Source organism: Acanthaster planci, linkage group LG10 (assembly GCF_054643075.1).
Source record: "Acanthaster planci isolate LZ-2023a linkage group LG10, COTS_SCS, whole genome shotgun sequence".
In the NCBI taxonomy this organism is placed as follows: domain Eukaryota; kingdom Metazoa; phylum Echinodermata; class Asteroidea; order Valvatida; family Acanthasteridae; genus Acanthaster; species Acanthaster planci.
Window position 1 is genome coordinate 438,563 of NC_141786.1, and position 25,123 is coordinate 463,685.

The 25,123-nt window shown below is 39.0% G+C and overlaps 3 protein-coding genes across 7 annotated transcripts in view; 1 reads left to right on the forward strand and 2 right to left on the reverse strand.

The window, feature by feature from the left end:
- Window positions 1–25,123, forward strand: part of LOC110990617 (uncharacterized) — a 271,293-nt gene that overhangs the window by 72,176 nt on the left and 173,994 nt on the right. The window lies entirely within an intron of this gene.
- Window positions 31–19,153, reverse strand: LOC110988938 (uncharacterized). 3 transcript variants are annotated; one of them, XM_087142041.1, is made up of 20 exons: window positions 18,822–19,153; window positions 16,477–16,821; window positions 15,232–15,324; window positions 14,669–14,995; window positions 13,695–13,997; window positions 13,151–13,468; window positions 12,555–12,851; window positions 11,456–11,785; window positions 10,679–10,981; window positions 10,096–10,242; window positions 9,719–9,752; window positions 9,455–9,516; window positions 8,526–8,732; window positions 7,935–8,045; window positions 6,913–7,100; window positions 6,345–6,467; window positions 6,030–6,141; window positions 5,544–5,640; window positions 5,069–5,168; window positions 31–4,916 (listed from the first exon to the last, which is right to left on the reverse strand). In XM_087142041.1, the coding sequence occupies exons 1-20, from the start codon at window positions 18,877–18,879 to the stop codon at window positions 4,839–4,841; spliced, it is 3,633 nt and encodes a 1,210-aa protein (XP_086998167.1). In that variant the 5' UTR covers window positions 18,880–19,153; the 3' UTR covers window positions 31–4,838. The 3 variants fall into 3 exon arrangements, with proteins under 3 accessions (XP_086998167.1, XP_086998166.1, XP_086998165.1); XM_087142040.1 differs by having other exon boundaries at window positions 13,695–13,919; window positions 15,232–15,561; XM_087142039.1 differs by having other exon boundaries at window positions 15,232–15,561.
- The window catches only part of LOC110988921 (fibroblast growth factor receptor-like), a 94,023-nt gene continuing 89,088 nt past the window's right edge, over window positions 20,189–25,123 (reverse strand). For both annotated transcript variants that reach the window (XM_087142022.1, XM_022252903.2), the window contains 6 exons: window positions 24,804–24,991; window positions 24,222–24,344; window positions 24,012–24,123; window positions 23,739–23,835; window positions 23,114–23,213; window positions 20,189–22,809 (listed from right to left, as the gene is read on the reverse strand). In XM_087142022.1, the coding sequence (XP_086998148.1) occupies window positions 22,732–22,809; window positions 23,114–23,213; window positions 23,739–23,835; window positions 24,012–24,123; window positions 24,222–24,344; window positions 24,804–24,991 (698 nt within the window). In that variant the 3' untranslated portion in view covers window positions 20,189–22,731. The remainder of the gene's footprint in view (window positions 22,810–23,113; window positions 23,214–23,738; window positions 23,836–24,011; window positions 24,124–24,221; window positions 24,345–24,803; window positions 24,992–25,123) is intronic.

The window sequence follows — 25,123 nt, forward strand, 5'->3', positions numbered from 1 at the left end:
CAGACTCCATAAAGACTAATGAAAGCCATGTTTGATTCAATATTTCGTTCTTTATTCAGAACATCTTCAGGAATGAGATAAGCCATGCAGTTGTAACCTTATAACATGAGTCAGAGGGGGAGTAATTGGCCAATCAGAGAGTCTAAACAGTAAACAAAGAAAGCATCATCTTATAAACCAGTGGTAACAAGGTGTTAGCAGGCCAGCAGTAAAGTAACAAAGGAGAAGTGAGGTGTTGAATCATCCCATAAACAAAGTTAGCCAAACAAAGCAAGCTCTTTGGAGGCCCTTAATCCAGTGTTTAGAGATGGCTTGTAGCGACTGATGGCTAAAGCTTCCTTAAATAACAATTCCAGCCAATGTGTAGAATAATCAATAACGCTAGTGTTGCTAAGTATCAATGACTGGTAGGTGGAAAATTGAAAATTGTCTTGTTTGCCCGTATCCAGAAGAATAGGAAGATTAAGTAGCCCCAGGATGTGGTGAAAGCCTTCACATGATGATATATGGTCAAAAATTACACTATTGGGCCCAGTTGAGTGTTCCTTGATTCTGTTGGTTAGACATCTGTCAGTTTTATCAATGTAATCGTTGTTGCAACCTGGACATTTAAAGTGATATACAACCGAACTACGGTACTCTTTGGGAGTCAGGTCCTTAGTTGGCAGCATATTCATCACTTTCTTAGATTTCCAAATAATTATGATTTTGACATTCTTAGTGAGGTGTCAATTAATCTTGTTGATGTATCTATGGACTATGTTTTGGCCTACTTTTCCAGTGAAAGGTAGCCATAACCAGATTTTGGCTATGTCCGCATCCTAATTTATTTGGGGTGAAACGGCTTTAGACAGGTTTTGGTGTAGTTTCTTAAAGATGTGGTTGACTGTATGCAGCGGAAACCCATTCCAGGACATGTATCGTTTAAGTGTGTTCAGTTTATGTTGAAGACGAGGTCCAGGAGTGCAGATCTTATGGGCTCTAGAAAATAAACTACGTATCCAGGAGATTTTTTGCTTTTTTGCTTTGTTACTTTACTGCTGGCCTGCTAACACCTTGTTACCACCTTGTTATTTGAAGTGTTTTAATAGAGATCGTTACCGCACTAGTGCTGAATTTCAAACCTTGAAGATTCTCTACAAACCTCAGAGACGGCAACTTGACATATCTCGATACAATGCTACACTTTTATAACAACACACCACTATATATCCCGTACGTTCAAATTGACACATTATCTTGTAAACGGTCGACGAGCAGTTTTAAAGAGAACATAGATATAACGTACATTGCAAAACTGTGCTAAATAATGGTGGATAAGTCATTCAATACTTGTAGCCACAGTTATTCATGTGTTTCTTGCAATAACGCGAACAAACTGAAGGCAAAAATAATTATCCAAAGAGTGGTGGCTCAGTTTCTTAAAAGAATAAGTCTTTATGTAGATTCTATGTGCGTCGTCAGAAATCCTCTTTGGTGATATCGAGTAATTGGTTTGTATATGCAGTTAAATCGTGAATAAATCACATCACCTGTCTTACACTACATATTAAATTTAGACAACAGTATTAAAAGCGGCGGTTGTTATAACCAAACCGTCTGTTTACCATATCGATAGTAAAATACAGATTTGAATGCTGCATTTTTAATTTTTTTTAATTTTTAAGAAGAAGGACTAGCGTTACAGTGACCTTATTTTGTTGCTTTCGTTATCTCTTTGCGGAACTCGTGAAGTAACACATTATGTAGCAGTATTCAACAACTGTGTTGGTTAACCTGTTAAACTGTGTACATGTTTTGAAAAGGAGGAAAAGGGGTCATAAAGTGTAGACTGGGTAGAGCTAAAATGTACAGGCATGAATTTCCCACTGCAGTATTCGACCTTTGGCCCGAGTTAACGACATTTGAAGTCAAACACTTCAGAACCGAGACTACCTCCAATAGTACCGTTGTTTATCTAAGCAATACATAAGGGATACAGTAAGGCCACTAGCTGGGCTTAATACTAGCAGGCTCACTGGTGAACACGCAAAATCAACAAAAATGTAAAACAATGCACTCTGTCAGCACCGTAATTAATTCTGTTGACTCAAATGAACCGTACAGGATAGACAAATTCTCTGATTGCAGTTTGCATATCGACTTATCTGTTCAGGTGTGCCAGTCGTTCTCCAACAGCGCCATAATTTAACTGTAAATTATGTAACAACACATTTCATAATAAATATAACGTATTAATTGGAATGATGATTATTTGATTCTAATGGGGAAGAAGTTAACCCGTTGAATCAAAGAGTCCGACCAGTGAACCGTTGAGTGTTCTTAGACTTAAACAACGGCCCCCCGTTGTCCATTGGACAAGAGAACAAAAAGTTTTACTACTGTTTTCAGCCGTAAAATAATATATTACATTATCAAGCATTGGTTAGCTGTGCATCAGCATGTAAATGTACATAATAGCTTTATTCCTGACCCAAGCTGAGTAATTGTGCTGCTCTTCGGCTGGGTGCAATTTTCTATTTAATTGCAAGGTGCTGGGCGCAAAAACTGTCCCCCTTTCCTAACAAGTTTAAATTTATGTATACGTATAAGTTTGCTGCAAACATACATCTTGAAAATAGTTCGCGGTACCCGCTGCTTCATTTGACTCGGACCGGCCAGCCGACCCCAGCAAGCTCGGTGGTCGAGTGGTTAAGACATCTGCACTAGTAAGCAGGAGGTCGTGGGTTCGAGTCCCACCCGAGTAAGCTTGTGAGGTTTTTTCGCAAGCTCTCGGACAAGCACTGAGCATACAGTGCTTATTAATATACGTTGGGTAAGGGCAAAACCTGTTATATATAATACAAACATATGTTCAAGTTATTAAAATGTTTTTTGATATGAATGTTCGGAGTTGGAGACTTTTCACACCACCGACAAGTAAGTTTGGCGAGCGATTAATTTGGAAAAGAAAGTTCACCGTCTTTTTATAAGAACACCACGTTGACAAGCTTGGAGTTACATGCTTTACTTACAGTAGGAATTTTTTATATCCAAAATACATGCAATTTAAAACTTAAATTGGGCGTTTGGATTTCATTTGTCATACGTATACTTTATTTTAAAATAAAATTATTTCAGAAAAAGACAATAAATAATATTTCAACGAAGGAGGTTTCACGTCAAACGAAACTCTCTGCACATGAAAAAAAATACTTTTGGTAAAAAAAAGAGAGAAAATCATCCCGCGTAAACATCCAAAAGGTGTACTAAACTGTTGAGAGGGTTTTGCATGGTGATTACTGTTAAAATGTTACATTATGAGTCTATCAGATCAGATTTGACCTGTCAATTGTTTTAAAAACGCATAAGTGACTGTACCTTCTTAAACATAGTCGACATCAATCCATCTGGGCTGTAATTCTTACAAGAGTGCACGGTTCAATTTTTATTAAAGGCTGTTGGAAGTATTATCGGATGTGGGGTAGTACATGGGACGGGGGAATTGTGTGCAAATATTGTACAACATGCCATTGATAGATTAAAACCAAAACGATTTTTTCCAGATTTATTTTCTGACTTGGTAAGCACTTGCAAGAATTATACATCAAATACAATTAGGGATAATTGAAGACATTAAGGTGGTTAACACGCTTTAAACCTAACAGATCATTCCTTAGGTGAAATATTTTTTAATATGTTTTTAAATTACGGACGCAATTTCAAAGTGGAGTAAAAAGATAAGTGCTATTGAAAGGGAAGTATTTCACGCCCGACCAACCAATTAGTTTTAAAAACCTCAGTTACTTAGGGACCTGTCATTGGGGGAGACTAAAAGCTCGGTTCATTTCAACAGACAAACACTGTAACACGATTAATGCATACACGGAGTTGGTTTTGATTTAATTTTAAGAACCGACTTTAAAATTACTTTTAGCATATACACCGTATTAAAAAACGTTTAAAAGCAAAGACTGTCAAAATCACTTATTACCAAGACAAAGAATGTAGAGATCAGACTTTATGTCGACTGGGGGAAAACGGAAATCGATAAATTTATTGACAGCACCAAAACCCAAAGAAAACAACAAATAAAAAAGCAAGGACGTCGGGACAGTGAGTAAGGCTTTTTCTATATTTTTTCTCCCAACATTGTGTTGACCAAGCTGAGTCCGCATTTGTTTCTGATTTTGCCGTTTCAACAAGCCGCTGAGCTGGTTTCAAATAGCACTGTACAAGTGTTCCCCATGTACTGCACTTACTGTTTTCTCTCATTTCAGCATCATGTGAAAAAAACAAAAATTGCACTAGAAATTTCTTCGTTTGATCATCAACTTTCTTCTTATTGTATTCTTGTTTCCCTTGTGAAGAGTGAAATTTAATACACAGTGCGTCTCGTACGGCAAATCACTCACTGACCAAATCTGCCTGTTGCGTATTTAACGTTATACTGTAATCCAGCAAGACAATATTAGAAGCGCCTCTTCACAGGCCCGCTTTCTTTGTGCTTGGGCTTAGTTTTCTCCGATTTTTGTGTTCCTCTTCTGCGAAATTTGAGAAGAATGTCTCGTGCAGTTTGGCAGAAGTGACAAGCAAAATAGAATGCGTAATGGACCTCAACCTTCTTATGTAAACTATACGTTCTCTGTGACACATGTGTCAATAGCGATGATACACTATCGCCATGTACATTTGTAACCAACGGCAGGTGGAGACCAAGCCTGATTGAAAGAGTGAGTCAACGAAAAAAAAAGGCAAGCGTCTAACCTGACATAGTTTTCCTGATTTACAAAAAATACTGTAAATCAGCAATGTTCGCATAATTGAAAAAACTCTGAAAACTGTTTCTATACTAATGTCTATAATCTTTCTAACGTGCCACCCGGCAGAGACACTTCATACACGGCGTCCTCGATATCTTCAATTGATAGGTAATCCTGCCAACAAAAGGAAGATAGTTAACTGCAATTTAAATGATCCTATGGATAACAGGAAACGATAAAAGAAGGAAATCTGACATTTTAAATATTTTATCAGCTTATATTGAGTGTCTGTTTTCCAAGTTTGCTAATACATACAAGAACCCTACCTTTCCCTCACATATCAGTCTGTCTAGATCATCACTTATCATCTTGAAGGAAGGTCGGCTTGCTGGATCCTCGTCCCAACATCTTAACATCATTTCGTACCTGAAGAAACCATCCAATGTTCATTAATTTGTAAAAGAACATTTAGATATTTGGCAAACAGATTTCTAGAAGGTAGAATGTTAGGCCTTTATCCTTTATTTAAAAATTCGGAAGTCGCATCATTAGAAAAATGTTTTGTTACGCCTGGATTTGAAAAGTACGAAGCTTGATGCATTGACGCAAAGCAAGCCTACAATCTTTTGGTCAGAAATATCTCGGCCTGTCACGCTGAACGCACAGTCATATCAATGCCAAATTTCTTAAACCAGATGTAACTGTTGTTTGCTAAATTGCCAGTAACCTGTATTATCTGTATCATTAATAATAGACCTCATTTGAGGAATCTTCTATCTAATATTAAATAGGCTAACTCACAGTTCATCTTGGCAATGCTGTGGTTTAGGCATACGGAATCCATTCTGCAGCTCTGAAATCAACACCTTGGCTGACATGGCTGGGTATGGACGAGCACCTGTTGAAATGGAATAATTGAACGTAGGAAATCTAACAAGAAGCATTCTAGCGAAAGAACCCAAACTTTATCTTATTGCCGGTAATTAAAGGCAATTTCTGCTCACAAATTTTAGTATGAAAAGCTGAACCGTCAAGAAAGGGTAGTGAAAGCACCAGGCAAATGACTTTGAGTCAAACAGGAAAATAAGTTGACTACAATTTGGTACTGGGAACTCTCGCTGAGAATGATCACTGAACTACAAATTGCAAAACAAACATAATCGTATATCGGATTTTTAACAGAAAACAGAAACTGAATTAAAGGTAAATCACGCAATCAAAGGCTGGACATGAAAAATACTGATATGTGTTCTGCTTCTATTATGTCTCTGTGACAGACAAAAATACCGAGAGTTGCTATCTCCCACAGAAGTACGCCAAAAGACCAAACGTCACTCTCTGTTGTGTACACGTCATCCAAAATTGACTCAATAGCCATCCAGCGCATGGGCAGTGCACTCTGTAAAGACAAAAATGCATTTTGTTGTAAATAACGATTGATAGTTGGTGACCCTCGATAATTGGTGCCCTTGATACTTAACTTTCACGATTCTTACGTCAAATTACGGATAATGTCGTAGACCATGAAGCTATCATTTGTTTTGTTTTTATTTGCTCAATCATAACCTCCTTTCTGCAAAGGACATACTGCGTGAAACTCACCTCTGACTCTCGTTCGTACACTCGAATGTTCATGACGTCCCGAGCAAGTCCAAAATCAGACACTTTACACGTCATATCATCAGCCACAAGCACGTTACGTGCAGCCAGGTCCCTGTGAATGCACTACAGTACAATTGAAATGGAAGCCACTATCATTAAGAGCAAGAAACAGAAACTGTGAGATAGAGAGCAATTATCAAAAGTGCATTTAAAGTGTGTGAAATTTCTGCATGAAAGGCAAGATGTTAACATCTCATCCTGTTTAAAAAGAGTGCAATTCAATAAGTAGAATGCTCTTGAACATACACTGTAGCTGGACGTTCGTTTCGAAAATTATGCCTTTAATTAATCTTTATCTTTAGATTCTTCACAGCTTTAAATATTGTCTCGGTTCCACTGGATGTGGACTGACGATTTTTCTTAGCAGGTAAATTTCTCGAAAGGTGGAATGGACCTGAACGTTCGATGCTTTCAATTTATAGTACAATCAGTCTTAAAGGCTAAAATATACGTAGACGGAAGGAGCAATGTTAGATTCGTTTGGAAAGCTACTCAAAGGGTAGGTCACCTTTTGAGAAGAAATAAATTCCATGCCATCTGCTGTGTCCTTTGCGAACATAATAAGATCCGTAGAGGCTAGTGACTTGCTGATGCCATGTAAGTTGCGGTAGACACGTCCACCTTTACTACGGCTCTGTTTGAGGAGGTTTTTCAGATTTCCTCTTGTTAAGTATTCCACGATGATGTACAGAGGATCTTATGTCAAACGAGAAAAAGAGAGTACTTCAGGCCAGCATTCAAATAATTCTGACAACCACCTTTTGAAAGAAAAATTAAGAAAAACGTTATTCCATGATTTCTACTAAATTATTTTCATGAAACAGAATCATTTATGGAAACTGACTTGTTGCTTATGAATGATTCTAAAGGTGAATAAAGAAATTTACTGGAGCGGGACCTGAACCTGCGGCCCCTGGAATACCGTACCAGTGCTCTACCAACTGAGCTACCCAGCCCTACGTTTGTGACCGGCGCCCCCTGAACAGAGATAATGACAATTGCTATTATTTTCATGTCATTTTCATATTATTCATTCAAATGAATGATCGTTCTGTCTTTTGCCTGTTAACACTTTGACGTATAGGCTTGTAAAAGTTTGCACAAGTGATGTTAAAAAAATATTTTTTCTGTTATCTTTTTCGATAGATTAGGTTTTTTTGGGGTGTAAGATTTAAGCAGAGGCGTCATGGCAACGAGTACTTTGGGTAAATATTGTCATATTTTGGAGCTGCCAGTTCTTTGTCTCTTGGAACACGACCAAAAAGTAATTTACGAGATAATTTAATGATTAATGATCATTGTCATTGGAATATTTGATAACTTATCATTTTAAGTAATTTTCTATTTCGAAATATTTCTAAATATGATACTTGCTCTGGATCAAAGATTGCATAAATTAGATGTTTATAACGTTCTATGAAAGAAAACTGATAATTACGTTTAATACACCGAAGTCAAAAGTAAGTTCTGGCTAAGATTCCAAAAGGTTTGACAAAATACGCTTGTTTTGAATATATATGGACTGGTTACCTTGATCTACGCAGAAGCCGAGTAGTTTGACTACATTCGGGTGGTCTGGTAACTTTTTCATCAATTCCAGCTCCCTCAGCATGTCCCTCCGTTGCAGGTTATTGGCTTCGTCTACAAAGAAGAACATTTCCAAAGAACGTATATTCATCAAGATCAGTATGCATACATTTGATGAACAAAACAAAATAAGACAAAGGGTGCATTGTCATTATATCACCTTCCAAGTCATATATTTGTCTCACATAACAATTTTTTCCTGGAACTGAAACATTGAGGATTGGAATAACAGCCGTTAAGTAGAAATTCCCCGAACGCGATGTGCTCTGTATAATGACTGAATATACCAAACATATCCAGATGAAGACGACAGTAATTCTCAAAGATCCGCGGATGAACCGTTCTCGTGGAGATTATTCAAATCAACTGTGTGGTGAACAGCAAACACCAAGATTCGACTTCGCTCAATTCATACCAATTCAGCTCAACGATTTATAATTGGGTCTATCAACAGAAGTCAATCTCTTTCCTCAAACCCCCTGTGACAATTATTTAAAAATAAAGCAATATATATATATGTATCAGCTAAATCACCTTTAAGTGTCTTGACAGCGACCTTTGTGACCTTTGATCTTTCGATGATTCCATTAGCTTCCGCTAAGAATACCAGACCGAAGGATCCATGCCCAATTTCTTTCACAATGGTCAACTGATCACGTGGAAAGGCTATCAGGGAGTTGCATACATTAGCATACGAAGGGGCAGCCTGCTCCTGGCCAGCTGTACTTACTGCATCCATTTCTGCGCAACATGTGGAGTTTAAAGAAAAGTTAGCAGGTTTAGGCACCTGATACGAATGACAAAATACTCCTTGGCAAACGCTCACACGAATGACTCATTTGGGGACCTTAAACCATATGCCATCTATTAGGTGACACCGTATGAGCCAATGAGCAAGGCGTTCCCGTAGACTATTCTGATTTTATTTGTTACTTTTGGTCATTTGATTTCCCATTATTTTTTGCATCCAGTCAAACCAAAGTTTCACTTTAAGGATGGGGTTGTCATATTAAAATTTGACGCATTTGATACTTCATTTAACAAAAGAAAAAAAAAATTTAGGTTTGGTGAGTCGATGCTTAGATTATGCCTTAATGTATTATTTTGGCATATATCTTAATGTATTATTTTGGCACATTTGGACAAGAGATACAACGAAGAAAGCAAATGTATGCTGTGACTCTCGTCTAATTTGTTTCGGGGTAATCATGTTTTTACCATTTTTTTCAAATGCCTCAAATACATGATATTTTTTTATATATCTTCATCTTTTTTTTAAAAAGTTTATAATTTTTGAAAAGTTATAATGAAACAAACGAAATGATGAACATAAAGGGACTGCAGACATTTCTTTCTCCGTGCACGCCTTATGTTTTGAAAATAAACAGGGAATGTTACTTATAACCTTGCACAGATCTCTTGATCATAATAGTAATGTGGTAAAATCAAACAAATGAACAAACCAAGAATGTTTTTGTAGTTAGCACGTTTGTCCTCTTGCGTGTTGCTTTTTAGGCGCCTTCTCCTGTTAAAACAGTAACGCATTTTAAAGAAACTCACAGAATCATGGTAATTCAAAATATTTGACATTTCATTTATTGTTGAAACGAAGAGTACTTTATGTAGTTAATACTTTTCGTTAGCAAACTTGCCTAAGCGAATGAAAGAGAGAAACAGCTGTTATGAGATCTTTCTTGAACAAAATAACTTTATAATGAATCACTCACATTTTACGGGATGCCTTCTTGGTTTGTTCTGAAACTGAATCAAATGGTTGTTTCGAAAATTGCATTATAGGAAAACAATGAGTCTTATTGGACTTAAAATTAACCATGTAGACTCAGTGGTACAATTTACCGAGTTCACGTTTTCTCACTAAAATCTGATTCAAAAATTGACTTAAGAACCAACGTTTGGTCTATTATGTCAACATACAGATAATTATAAGAACTATTTGCATTATCATGAACCGATGAGTTTGATTTAAATAGTTCACAAAGTGGTTGCACTTGTAAGAAAAAATGGATGCTGGAGAATAACTGAAGTATTTTAAATTTACATATCAAGACCTCGTGTTTCAGAATTTGTTAGTGTATTACCCTACCTGCGGGATAACTTCGTGCTCTTCTGCTCAGTCGAACAGCAAACACGATAATAACAATCAGCACTACAACTCCAGCAACAACGCCAGTGATAAGATCAACATGTTTGCTTGACTCATCAGACTCCGGTGGCTTTTCGGTATTTTTCACTGACATTCGATGTGTAAAAAAGAAGAAAGTTTGTTTGCTGTTTATTTGTAAATTGTTACTAATGCAGTACAATGTCAGTTTTACGAAAATTTACATGTTAGAAAATACATCAGTATACGCCCCAAAACGAAACTTCATTGGTCCATTCTACGTTTTGGGTAAATTTGAGCCCGATGTGCTGTGATTTGAAAAGAGTTGCCGAGCCATTCCGAAAGTTAAATGCCACAACAACGAACTTTTTAGAATTGAAAATGTCATTTTCTGGCCAGGATTTACAATTTCCTTTAATGCCAAATATTACATGAATGCAAACGTCAGCGCTTCACTCAAGAACGGTTCTTGCTTTTGAAAACTAATAACTAGTCCGATGCCAGCTGTAAACAAATAGGCGCCACCAAACGAGCTACAACGAATGTGTATACGTTATCAACTTACTTAGAGTATATGCAGTCGTATTGATGGATTCCATATTTCTTCCAACTCCATTCTCAGCATACACCCTGATCAAATACTCAGTGCTTGGCTGCAGAGAGATGACTGTGTAGATGTACACCTTCTGTCCATCAATTGCTCTAATTGCATCGGTAAACACCTCTTGACCTCCAGACTCAGAAATCTTCAGATAGCTGATGCGAAATGACTGTTCTTCACCGCCATCATTACCAGCGGTCCACCTGAGAGTCAAGGAATCTGCAGTCCGTTGTGTGACTTGTACGTCAATTGGCTTGCTTGGTATTCCTTTCAATAAGAAGAGGTTAAACAAAATTAACGGTTTTACGCGGAGAATCGTACTGGCACTGCCTGCTTGAAAGCAACCAGGTGCAAATCTCTTTAGATGGGCACTTTATTGATTACGTTCTTCTTCGAAAGCAGATTTTATGTAGACTTTTCCTTTACAGACTTTTAGCCATTCATGGGCCCTTTGAAAAGACCATTTATTAGACTGTGGTCTATGTCATCATTCTTGTCAGAATGCACACTGAAACCGTCCATTTAAGCATTTGCAAACAGTTCCAAATTATTCACGTGGTTATTATTTTGAGAGTTTCGAGATCATATTTTTTGGATTTTGTTGGAGAATATGTATTCCGTACATGTGCGTTATCAAAAACCATCTAGAATACACAGATTTTCCCTAGCCTAATTTTGGATATGCACTTCGAGGTAGGGATCAACTACTGCGCTCTATTCAGCGACTTAGTGTTATCCTACTTGGTGCTGTAAGATTGATCTGTAGGGTGTCTCCATCTTCGATGCCGTTCGAACTATTGACGGTATACACTCCGTAGTCCACCACAGAATCGACTCCACGGATGGTAAGAGTGCTGGTGACAGTAAATCCGTAGATGCGGTCTCCACTTGTGGTATTAGTTTCTATCAAAAACTTGTCACTGCCATAGTCAGGGGAAATTATGGTATCGTTTGGGTTATACCATGAGATTATAGGTTTAGGATTAGCCCTCGTGATGCACGTTAACACTGTCACTCCTCCATGCTTGGCGCCAACGATATTGTTGAACTTGTTAGTGATGCTGGCCTCATCTGCAATAAAATGTAAGTCCAAAGATATGAAACTACCTGCTCCATGTGTGGATCAACGGGGGCGCTTTGTTGCACTGTAACAACTTCTTGCTCATTCGCCGCCGAATTATAGCTCTAGGCTAGTCACATTTTTGTAAAGTCTGTCGAAGCTGAAAACACAGTCACACAAAAAGTACTGATGAGCTGCTTATCAGATGTTCAGCACGCATGTGCAGCGCTTTTAACCAATTTCAGCACTTGTTATCGTCCGAATAAATTCAATCCTACAGGGGGTCAAAGAAATTACGTAAGGCATCCTAAAGAATATTCCATTCCGGCGCCCCGAAGGTGAGCCAATACAAGACACGCACATGAATGTTCTGGCGAGTATATGGTGCGGCTCCGGGACTGACTAATTACCCTGCTGCTCGATCGCTGGTCAAGTCTCCATGCATCTTTGTCATAGGCAAGAAAGTAGACAGTCATAAAGGCCATCATCACATTGAACAGTGTGCTGTATTGCGGCAAATTGGTATAATCCTCTGATGCACCTTCAATAGCAAACTGAAATTTATCCCCACCTCTGTTATGTTAAATTAACATAATCACAGTCATTACAGTATTACAAACGTTCTAAACTTTACCTGAACACTGCCTTTAGTTGAGTTTTCTTTGGAAACTTTCAGTTTGAGAATTATTATAACTTTATTAAGATTCTCAAGTTGTTTGAGACTCTCTCATTTTAAGCCTGGTACAACCACATCACAAGAATACTGTGTAGACAACTTACAATGCACTATAATTGTGAGTGGAGATGAAACTGCGTCACTGCTGGGGTCATCAGTAGGCACACCGTTGTTTGCTCTACAAGTGTAGTTCCCTGCCTGCTCTCTTCTGATGTTAATTAGAGTCAACGTACTGGTGTCATCAATAAACGCTGAGTTAAAAGTTTTATTGGAGCCTTGCTTCTTCCAGTTGATGCCGACAGGCCTAGGTTTGGCATCTACCACACATGTCAGGGTTACATCACTGCCTTCAGTCGCAAATGCGTCTGGGATTTGCTTCAATGAGGTGAATTCAGGGGAATCTGCGGATTGAAAGTCTGAATTTCAGTCTGCATACATCTGCATAAAATGCGCAACAAGATGATCGGTGACAGTTCATTGGTTTCTTCTTCTGTCGTGGATTTGAAACATCCTTTCACACTTCCATGGAAACTGCTTTGAAATGATGGTCTTTCTGTTAACGCTACTATTTTCAGTCTTTTTTGATTTACACTTTTCACTTTTTGTTATTAAATCTGTTTTGGTCCCTTTTTTACAGTTTGCCTGGCATGGTTTTTAAATATCAACTAGCTTGTATTATCACCAGGAGCATGAAACCTACATTGTACGCTCAATATGTGCCGGTCACAGAGATTGGTAGCACACGTTGAGATGGCCGGGTTTGTAGCACAGCATTTATACACCTCTCCGTTGTTGGTTTTGTTTAGAACACCAGTTGTATAGCTTACTCTGGTCACTCTACCTCCATAGGCACCACCTGAGTTTGGTTGACTAGTGGGCGTGGTTAACTCCACATCCTCCTTAGACCAGGTTAGGGTGGTAGCTGGGTTGCTACTCTCTGGCGTGCAGCTAAGAGTCGCTTTGCCGCCTGCTGTAAGAACTGGCGGGCTTTGGGTTACACTCACAATTCTAGCACAAACTGTAGTAGTAAAATGAGACTCCTAAATGTACCCATGTCTGCTGACAATCGACTCCAAAACCTCTTTTCAGCCCAGATGTTGGACACTTGTAATAAAATGTACAGACATCTGTAACTGTTACACACAACAAAGATTTTCCTGAAGATCAAAAGTACGATTTCAAAATCTTATTTCTTAAGTTTCTTTTTGAAAATTCTTAGTCATCTAATTCCTCATAACACTTACATTGCACATCTACTGGTCCATAAATTCCTTTTGGGCCTGGTGTCAACGAGGCTCTGTTTGCTGTACATTTGATGATGTTGCCGTTATCCTGTCTCCTTGGTGTGTAGTTAAAAGTGCTAGTGAAGTTGTAGCGACCATCTGAGGCTGTTGGGCGTGTAGTTGGACCAGTTATAGGCAAGCCTCCGTTGGACCAAACCAGATCCCAGTCATCGGGGTATCCCATATCTGATGAGCATGTCAGAATTGTAGGCTCATTCTCAGTTAATGACGTGCTACCTGATATACCAGGGACATCTGGGGGACCTGGATGATTGGAGGAAGTTACATTAAGTAGTAGAAGCTCCCTACTTGATGAGCATTACCAGACACCTGAACAGAAGGTGAATTGGAAGGGGAAAAAGTCCTGCTGGTAATTCACATACGGGAGGTTTGGGGGTCGAAAACCCCCTCCCTCAATCCCAGCTAAAAAGGAAAATACAGGGGAAAGTAATAAAACATAGCTAAAGTAAGTGCACAAATGCAATCTCATACACTGTGTCCTGTGATGTTTCATCATCGTTTCCGCTTGTCTGCAAATATGAGACATTAAAAAAATCTACGGTCTGCCCCCGCCCCCCGCAGAGTAATTATTAGATCTACCCCTCTAATTTTGTGTTCAGGTTTCTGCGTGTCTGGCGTGCATTGTGCGCTATAGCTATAATCAGATTTCTTGCAACATATCAAGTTTGCGCCCTACCCGAACCAAGCGAATGATGTTCACATCTTTGCCCAATCCATAAGAAGAAACTTCATTCTTGAAATATCAAAACAACATCTGAAGTGTCATATTATCAGACAATATGGACGACACCAAAACAGTATTTGTATTTTGATGAGATAATTTCAGCAAAGACTGCATCTGTAAAGAAAAACCCCTCTCTCCATATTTCGTCCAGAATTAAATTGCATAAATGTAGGATTACATAACTTCTTACCGTTGACAATTAGCGTTACGTTCAGTGAAGGGTAGGGCCGTGGTGACTCTGCAATACTTGCCTCACATGTCACCATCTGTCCGTGATCTGCTCTGGTTGGAATGAGAGACAGCGTATCTGATGTAGTAACCAATCCAACGGCTCCTGCAGGACCTTGGTTCAGAACGCGTCTTTGGACGCCATTCAAGTACCACTCAATTCTTGCACCAGGTCTGGTACCAAGGACATGGCATGTGAAGAGGTGAGGTGTATCCTCATCAACAACAACTTCATCATGAACTGCACCATCCGAGTCAGACAGCGACAACGACGAAGCCTTGGGGATTACTAAAGTTGACAGCAAGCATGATAAACAGTGTTAAAGTTTGAATACAGATGCTTTTTAAAGGTAAATTGGAAATTGTTCTTATTTACAATATTTAGACAAATGGTTTGTGTTTGCCCTTCACTTCACCCACAAAGTTTTATTTAATAGTGTGAATACACCATTAAAACCTAATGATAAGTTGGTAAAATCCTCAACCGACCGTGGGGGGGGGGCTCACAAGTTTTATTTTTCTCACCTTTAACGTCCAGCGTTACCATGGTGAATAATCCGACATGCCCTTCTTTGTTTGAAGCCTGGCACTGTAACATTTCCCCATGGTTGTTCCACACTGGTGACAAGGTTAATGTACTATTACTCGTAATGAAATTATCAGCACTGGTGAAATCACTGGAGCTATCCTCTACGATCTCTCTACCAGCGAGTGACCACTTAAATGATGCCCCTGGATTAATGTCAGGTGCTTCACAGATAAATTGATGATTCAGTCCTTCTACCAGATATGCCGTGCCTCCAGTGGTTGGGTAACTCCCAGTCAAATCAGACATCTTTACACTTTTCGGAAGTACTGCAGAGAATAACAGTGCCTAACCAAAATAACTATCAACGATCACAAGAGATACCTGTTTCAAACTTTTTCCTTACATTGCAGAGAGATATTCTTCTTTTAAGTTACGAGAAGGTAGCATATTTTTAAAAAGCCACTACCTACGCGTTGCAAATGCTACTTCATTTTGGATTTTTGGCCAGTTTTATGAATTTTTACGCTGTCCTTTCAACACAAATAAACTCGGCAAAATACTGAAGGGCGGTAATTTTGTCACAGTATTGAGATTTTTCCAATTTCACATTCCTTGTTTGAATGATTTCAATTAAGGGGAGGTGAAATTAGCACCACAATTGCGCAATCAGACAGATTGAAATTATTTCAGACGCAAAAATTTCCAAACTAAGTTCAGAAATGGAAACAATAGTTTTAATATGCACTTTTTTCTTTAGCGCTTTTATCTAAGGCTGCCATAAGGTGTATCAAATGGATCAGCTGGAAGTTTAATGACAAAAAAAACACGCTTATGTTTAGGTTGGAATTGCATGCAACAAGTCGGACTCCACAAGGCTGACGAGACCTAATATACAAATGAGTCCAACAACTTCCCCTTTTCTGACCCCCGTTTGTAGTTTGTGCAATCGTAAAGTGCCATGTTTGCAGAAAATGCAGTAATCCTTTCTTAAGTTCTCTTTACATTTGAAAATACACTTCCTCCGCCAATAAAGAGGAGAAATAAGAAAAAAAAAAACTGCACAAGTGAAAAACGCATTTTAGTTCAGATGCATTACTGAAATATTAAAACAGACAGTGATTCTTGACTATCAACTTGTACAAAATCTATTGTTAATATTGATATCTGGTACGTTTTTTTCTGGCTGGAAGGGGTTTGTGGACGAAACGTCTTTAAGTTACAGGGCATTGCTTTACTCTTACCTCTTACTCTCAATTCCTTCATTGCATAAATATACTGGAAATCATCAACAGCCAAAATGCACCAGTAGGTTCCTCCATCGTCAAAATTGACTGACTTGATCGTTAATGGGTACTCAGTAGCATCCTTGTCAAATCCGTAACGAGTGTTATTGATATTAATAACAGTCCCTGTTGAAGTTCTCAAGTTTACAACTAGATCGCTCTCTCCTAACGAATTTCCGAAGTCACTTCTTGCCCATTCCACTATTCGGATATTTGCAGTAGAATTACAGGTCAGCACAGCGTCTTGTCCAATATCTGTCCATTCAGGGCCATCCACAAGAGGCGTTTGTCCGAAAACCGAAACTGTAAAACAGAGAAATATTAAAAAGAATAATAATAAATCAAAAATAGCCCCTTATTTTCGAGCCGTTTCACATGCATGAATGTAAATTGCATACTGGGAAAACTGGATTTCCTAATGAGAGGGCACTGTGCTTGGCATATCATACAAGGCCACTACGTGTATTTTACGGTCTTAAACCAGAAGAAAACTTCATCTAACAAACTTAGTCCTTGTCACCAGCTGGTTAGCACCAGACAAAATGTTGAGCGTGCTATAATAGCGATCTCAGAGGTCCGTTGAAAGGCATTTCATTTCTGTTTGTTACACAATTGTGTCACTTCCATGCACAGTTGAGTATTGGTCTGTGACTCCTAACTGCACAAGCGTGGCAAGAATTCACGTATCAAAATAAAAATTAATACGTGACAACACAAGAAAAGAAAATTGGAACCATTTATAACACTGTGTCTTTTTGTTTTAGTTTTGTTTTGCCCTAACGCCCATGATACGAACACCATTCGACTACGAATGCAGATAAAGTGCTAGTCACTAACAGCTTTTTGAGAGGGAACCTCCAGCAGTGAACTTAAAAAAAAAAAAACAACCTTGATTTTATAATGAGAACTTGTTTAAGGAAATCGAAACAGGGCTATGTACAAGCGTGCAGCGTTCAAACTGGAAAGTGCAGAGGAAGGATAAAAACTCCAGGGACTTGTTAGTAAAACTACAAACGGAAACACATGTTGGCAACACATTATGAAAGGGCTGAAGTGTATGAGAAAAACAAGATTACTTCCTGTAACATTGAAAACACCCTCACGCCACGCAAACTGTTCCCGCAGATAAAATCAGGTGTTAATAATTCGCTTAAAGTTAGGGTAAGTTTAGTTATTGATGAAACTGTTTGCTAATTGAAATGAAGTTTTGGCTGTTATTACACCTTTGTCCGTAATGCATCATACCTGGTGTTCTCACACCATCCACCATAAAATATCCATCTGGTCTGAACAAGGTCTATGATCTATTGGTTGAAACGTTTGCACTACACGTAGTAAACAGGGAGTCGCAAGATCGAGTCCAGTTCTGCAAGTTGGTGAAAGTTGCCAACAAGATGTTAGAAACCGCAGAACGAGCCCAGACTTCATACTAATTAACGCAAATCAGGTTGAGGGGTGTAAACAAAACACAGAAACTGACATAAATCCATAAATCATCATATTTACAACAGGACGAGAAGTACGTCATATGAGAAATGTGTGTCATTAGACGTTACGTAATAATGAATTGACAGCTTACCAACATTGTGATCTCCACAGTAGACCCTCGTTCTGGCTAATTTGTTGAAAACTTACACGGTAATTTATGAGTGCAAACTTTCCAAAAGGTCTGTCAAGGGTGCAGAAAACTGAGTCCAGTTAAGTAAGCTAGGGAGGAGGTGTGTCGCGGTGTGTAACGGGATGAAAAACTTAAAGAGCAGTGCTGTGCAGTGCATAATGTGAGAGCAGTGTTATGCAGTGTCGAAGTTAAGAGCAGTGTCGTTCAGTGTCGAACTTCAAGGCAGTACTATGCAGCGTTGAACGTAAGAACCGTGACCGAAACAAGACAGGAATGGGCAGTGAATAACGTTGCAGAAATTGGAACGATAGTTTTGGATGAAAAAAGCATTGAATACCGTGTAACGAAAAGGGTCACACTTTTTCAAGTGTCTTCATTCCTTATGCTTGTAACCCAACGTAATGCACGTAGGCAACATTTCTATCAAACAAAGACGGTGGCCCTCACTGTGTTGTTGTCCACATTTAGAGATTATTTTGTCTCGTATTTTGAGCTTGTTCTGTGTATAGATGCCCTCCCTTTTCAGCACATCAAAAAAACATGTTACAGACAGCCTCGAGATGTGTCTCTGATGTTCGACGGTAGCACCATATCAGACTAGAATACCATTAGAATGGGAAAGGTTTCGGTGTCTTGGATTTGGAGAGCTTCCAGAAATTAATTTGTAGTAAAACTGGCCACTTACCTGGGAGAAGAAATGTTAGCCCAGCAACCAGGAAGTATATGTTGACTCTCAACGCCATTTCCTTTCGTGTACTTGTTCAACGGCAGAATAAAGATATATTTGCATGTTTTCATTTAATTAAGGTTATTTCAGCAAGGTCAGCGGCCTAATGGCATTGCGCGAGTGACGATTACGTGTGACGTGGAACCTGGAACCTAACAGATAAAGGAAAAGCAGTATAGGCTTAGAATTTGAATGTTGTCGTGACTGACAGAGTGGATAGCAGAAACATTACGTGCTTGCACAGTAGACATGTAGTTCGAAATACCTACGTGACATATTGATTGAGAGGAAAGGGCAGGGGAAACGCATGCATCAAACCGGGGAGGGCGCAAGGACGCTCTTTTAATAGCAGCTTTCATATCCTGCACAAAGAACATGCGCAGAGGGGACGTGTCATATAAGCAAATATTATCTATAAAGGAACTTGTACATTAGGCCTGGCTTTTTGTGATTTAAATTTAAATAACATCTGGTAAGACTCTGCTGTTATATTATTTCACATAAACATAACAATTGGAATTGCCCAGACTAAAGACTCTGTTACTATACCTTGTGATTTGAGGCAGGTTTTTGCATAGCGACCACCATCTTTAGAATAAACCGGTTCCTTTGTGCCATTCATTCTCGTCAATTGAAAACAGTTTATCATTGGAAGGCATCTCTTTTGTAATTTAGCAAAAGCTTGCCCCAAATCACGAGGTGTAAAAACAGCGTCTTTAGTAAGTTATGTTCAATTTGATATGTTCACGTGAATTTTAAGAACTCGGTATAACAGATTTCATTAAAAGTTAATAGGCCTATAGAGGTCAATCACCGCACTGGTTGGTTTCGTTTCCAAGGGTACTAGGATAAAAGTTGGGCGTGAGACTAGAGTCAGCGACGGGTGAAGTGGAAGCTGTGCAGACACAGGCAAATGTTCTTGAGTAAAATAAACCAGAGACCCCCTTGGAATGGATAACACCTGGAAGCGTTGAGTGACTTATTGCTTAATTTCAAGGGACATTTATCAGTGTGAGCGTTTGGGGAAAAATGAGATACTGTGGCGGGACAACTTACACCTTTTTGAGGCGGACCAGCAGACGGGCCTGATCGGAGATAGAATTGGCCTGGCCTAATCCTACAAATACATTCGTTAAACCTTACATAAGAACGAGCAGCTATCCAAAAGCAAGGGGGATATCAGTTAATGGACTGTGTCTTAGGGGCTGTTCGTTTGGTGGAGGTTTACCACCACTCTGTGATTCAGTAATTGACTCCAATATCAATAAAGGTTACAATGAATGTAAATACACGTGATAAAGGAATATTATAAATCTCATGGTGACTTGTGATTTCTAGGACAATTACATGATTGGTTTATTCAATGTCAGTGCTTCAGTCAACATGTATATGCAAAAGCAATTAGTTATGTACAAATGATCCTCACGGGTAAGTAGCCCTACGTGCTCAACTGCACCACGAACGTGATTAGTCAATGACCAGGTAACCCTCACAATAACCAGGTAACCCTCAATAACAAGGTAACCCTCAAGCCAAAAGGTAACCCTGAAGTCAACAGGTAAACCTCAAATCTAAATAATCTGCCGATGGCTTATAACTCAAGAGTCTCAACCAAACACGCAGAGATAATCTTTGTAATTTTAAAGCACAATTGGGCAGACTTAAATAAAAATAATCTCCAATGCCGTACTAAGCAACACATTTCCCAAACTGCTACAAGGTTCAAGGTGACTTGAAAATTTCTCACCCACTTCAACTTATTATGAAATAACACATGTAAGTTGAATAAGAAGGCAATTATAATTGTCCTCACCAGACTCTAACAGAAACCTGCACCCTGTAAACCTCAACGAGGAAAACAAGCTCCCAGACCAGGACTGCAACCAACCGTCGCTATGCCAACAAGCATGTAACAACGGCACGTAATCCCTCCAGTCTAAGCTGGTTCACATGGGTTCCCCAACCTTATAATCTAACACTTCGTAAATACACGGGGCTGTCTAACAATCCACCCAATCTTCCATGAGATATGATCATGATAATTGGCAGCTCCGGCAACTGAGAACAAGTACCACACTAACCGATCGCACCAGGCACACTTGAGGTAGATCCCCAACCACCGGCTGTCGTTCGTCAGATTTAACACTTAAAACAGAGTATACACGCCACAACTCCGCAGAGCTCTTGTAACTACGCTGCCATCTTAAGACGTCCCGACATTCCACGCAGCCAGCGCCCAGACCCGAAGTAATGTGCGCTTCTGATTTGTTGCTGCGTGCATGTTTAATGCATGATTTACGCGTGCCTAAATTATTAGTGACGAAGATTTAACACAAGTCTGCACAGCTACCCTGTTTCGCCACAATACGTTAGATCATTGAAAGCAGGGATCCCCTCGTCCGCCGGCCTATCATCATGAGACATGACGTCGCCAGAGAGGTTTACTTGTACCTTCATTTGATTCTTTGCATAAAATATTTGGTTACCTAACTATACCCCAACTGAATTATGATACAGTAGATATACATTGCCTCCAAAGCTTTGGAAATGATGATAAAAAGCCGATACAGAAAAGAGTGGAAACTGGCAACTGTTCTGATTGAAAAGTGATAAGTAAAAAATGAGAATATTAAAATTAAATCGCTAATCGATTTGTTTAATCTGCTACGATGACAATAATGCTACATTGTATAAAAATATAAGTTGAGGTATATTTGGAATTTACAAAGACAGGTACAGAGCAGAGCTCAGAAAAGCTCAAACTTCAAAAGAGTGAGAAATAGAACATATAATCCCAAGTATTTGTGTTACTGAGTAAGTGGGCAAGTAGGCCTGGACAGTTGCATGTGTAGTCAGGAGGCTAATTATTTCTTTACTTAATTGTCGGACATTGAAAAGGAAGTAATTTGCTCCGTCATATATCTACGGTACTGTCAGTAAGTAAGAAAATTGAATTGCCATAGCTTAGTTTTTCAGTCATATAGTTTCTTCAATTTGATTACAATCATTTTTTTTCAATCTCTGTTCAAAGAGGTCTTTGTCCCTCAACAGAAACAGAAATAATAAGTGCACAGAAGAAAACACGCGCATATACATACTCAATCCATTGTCCACAGTATGTAATGAGGCAAATGTTTGCAAAATATTTTTGTTTATACTACTTATTTCCTTTACTAAAAAAAACTTACCTCGAAATTAACCAGAAATATCTTTCATTGTGAAGGTAACACGTTATCTACTGGTACTTTTAAACTGTATTTTTATTATTGTTATACCACAACAAGCCTTTATTTTCAGAAAGCTATCTGCCAAATTTTACCGTGTGCGTACAGATACACAAATTTAAACTCTATTTTTAGTGCTTTCCACGGTAGGAATTGACTTCATTTGTGATTAATATTAGAATGCCGGAAACATAGGATATTTCGAGTGAGGATAAATTCTGAAATATTTTAGCAGTCAGTTACTTACTCGCCTTCTGAGGCACTTACCGTTAATGAGGACAAGGTGTTTGCAAAAACAAAAGGGAAAACAAACATTAAAAAAAACCAAACTTCGGCCCGGTGTAGAGAAGTAGGTCGATAAAAGCCCGTACAAAACGGGCAATGTTTCATGTCTACCATCTGTCCCTAATCTATCCACAAGAAAACAACAGACTGCAATTAGTAATGACTCGATTGACATTGCCATTTAGTCAGTGTGACAGATCGTTATTTCTATCATTGCAGTGATATCACCCTTTTGTTTTTCCCTCCTTAGAAGCCGGAGAGACACACGGTTAATGGTGTCTTTCTCTGCTGATGTGGAAGACACGTTTGTTCTCATAATGGTGGCTTAATGGCATGTTTACTTTGTATCCTGCGTTCTGCTAGATCCTTTCATCAGGAGAGTCTGGAGTTGTGACTTCGTATTGAAACTCTTGATAATCCGACAACGCTATGCAGTCCTGGAGAGAAATAAAGCACAAAACAAACACAAATTAACAGTTTTGCGGTTCATATTTATGACAAAATGAAAAACACAAAAGAAACATTGTGAACAAATGTGACACTGTTTATACATTTCTCTCCTTACAATATCAAATGAATAGCTTTAACTGACTTTGGACAAAAGTTTGTGCTGACATTTCAACGTTGGAAATGAAATCTTGAATCCATAATTAAAACTGTCGAATGTTTTTTTCCAGTTTAACGCCAAAACCTGATGAAGCATACAGTTTGTACACTGTTAATAATCACAGACTGACTTACATGTGGTGACTCGAGTGCTTTCTCCAGCTTCTGACTGATCTCTGTGAAAGACGGTCGTGCGGTACATTCCTCCTGCCAACAGGCTAACATCAGCTGATATCTACGAGAATAAAAACAACATCGAACAAATGTTTTTACTTTAATAGGAATAGAGCCCACATAAGGTTCACATCTTGGAATCTATAGTGTTGGGCTCGCAGCCAGATCTGGATTTACTGCCGAGCAAAGCTACTTACTTGGATAAAATAGTATTTACTCTTTCAAACAATGTGGATAAAGTGCTGAAAGGCGACTCTATAAACCTATGCTACCAGACTCAGATCAGGAGGAATTTGGGTAACCCTGCTCATTGCCCCGTTTGGGGAGAGGGGGGTCTATGGTTCGGCTGGAAGACCCCGTAAACACATAAACCACGTTGGATCTGTTTTCCGTGAATAGAGACCAAAAAAGATATTAAACGACTTCCACAATGACGACAAATACATGTAGCCCTGCTCTCGTACAGAAAAAATTCCCATCCACGGGAAAAAAAAAACTGAATCCGCCCAGGCTTCTGTTTTACAGATCGCATTTCACGTTCCTTAGCTATTCAGGTTTTTCTAGAAAGGTATTGTTGGTTTCTTACATTTCGTCCTGGCAGTGGTCGGGTCTTGGCATGCGGTATCCTTCCTGTAGCTTGGTTATCATTGTCTTGGCGCTCATAGTAGGATATGGACGAGCGCCTGTAACATAATGTTACACCAACTAAACGCTGTTATTTTAATTAAATCATTCGATAAACTGGTAACATATACAAGTGATGACATGGAAGATAATCATTTTGTTTAGAACTCTAATTGAAAGTTGTCACATTACGCAAACATGTTGTCTGCTATAATGCAAGTGATCTTAAACTCACCAAGTGTGACGATTTCCCACAGAAATATACCGTAAGACCATACGTCACTCTCTGTTGTGTATACGTCATCAACAACTGATTCTAGTGCCATCCAACGAATGGGCAACCGTCCCTTGAAGAAAAAAAAACACCAGGATTGTAAATTTTTTTCACACGGGCCAAAAATGATTTTTCCCTGAGTCTATCAAAGAGGAAACAAAATTGCACTACCTCTGACTGCCGTTGGTACATTCTCTTATTCTTGATGTCACGAGCCAGTCCGAAATCAGACAACTTACACACCATGTTCTCACCCACGAGGACATTTCGTGCAGCTAGATCTCTGTGAATGCACTGTTACGGAGGAAAGAAAGTACACACGTTTATACTGCTGCTAATAAGGGTCCTTTCATTATCTTGGCCGATCTTGGTGAACATCCGACTTTGTGCCCTGTCTTACAGCTAGCTACTCATAGATCCCGTTTACAGCTTCGATGTTCAGTAACAATGGCCCTTGACTTGAAACCAAAATAGCCCCGACGATTTATTACCAACAAGTGACGAGAGGTGGGTATTTTGAGGATACAAAAACTCCTTGTGGTGAAATTTAACCGATAAATGTAAAGTGCACCCAGGAGAAAAGCATATGAACAGTTCCTTTGGATGAGTGCATTTAATTGAAGTCACCATACTTAACCCAGCAGTCCTCAATCCTCCAACAGGTGAAGGATTAAGGACTGTTAGGGTTAATTAAACATACCCTTCAGCATACCCTTAAACACCGACCTTCAGAGAGAAGACATTGATACCCACCTGTTGTAAAGCAAGGAAGGCCATACCCTCAGCTACGTCTTTAGCAAATTTGAGGAGGTCTCTGGATGTCAGAGATTTACTTCTTCCATGAAGGTTGCTGTACACCTGCTTGCCTTTAGCTCGACTGCTTGTTAAGAGATCTTTGAGTGAGCCGTTAGTCATGTACTCCATGATGATATAAATCGGATCTGTGCCAAGCAAATACATTTCTTTAAAAAATAGTTTTTGTTACAGAATCCCACGTTGCTCAAAAAGTATTGCATAAAGGTTGTAATTGTAGAAACTGTATTTCCTGTAAGAGCTTGGGAGTTTGTTTATGT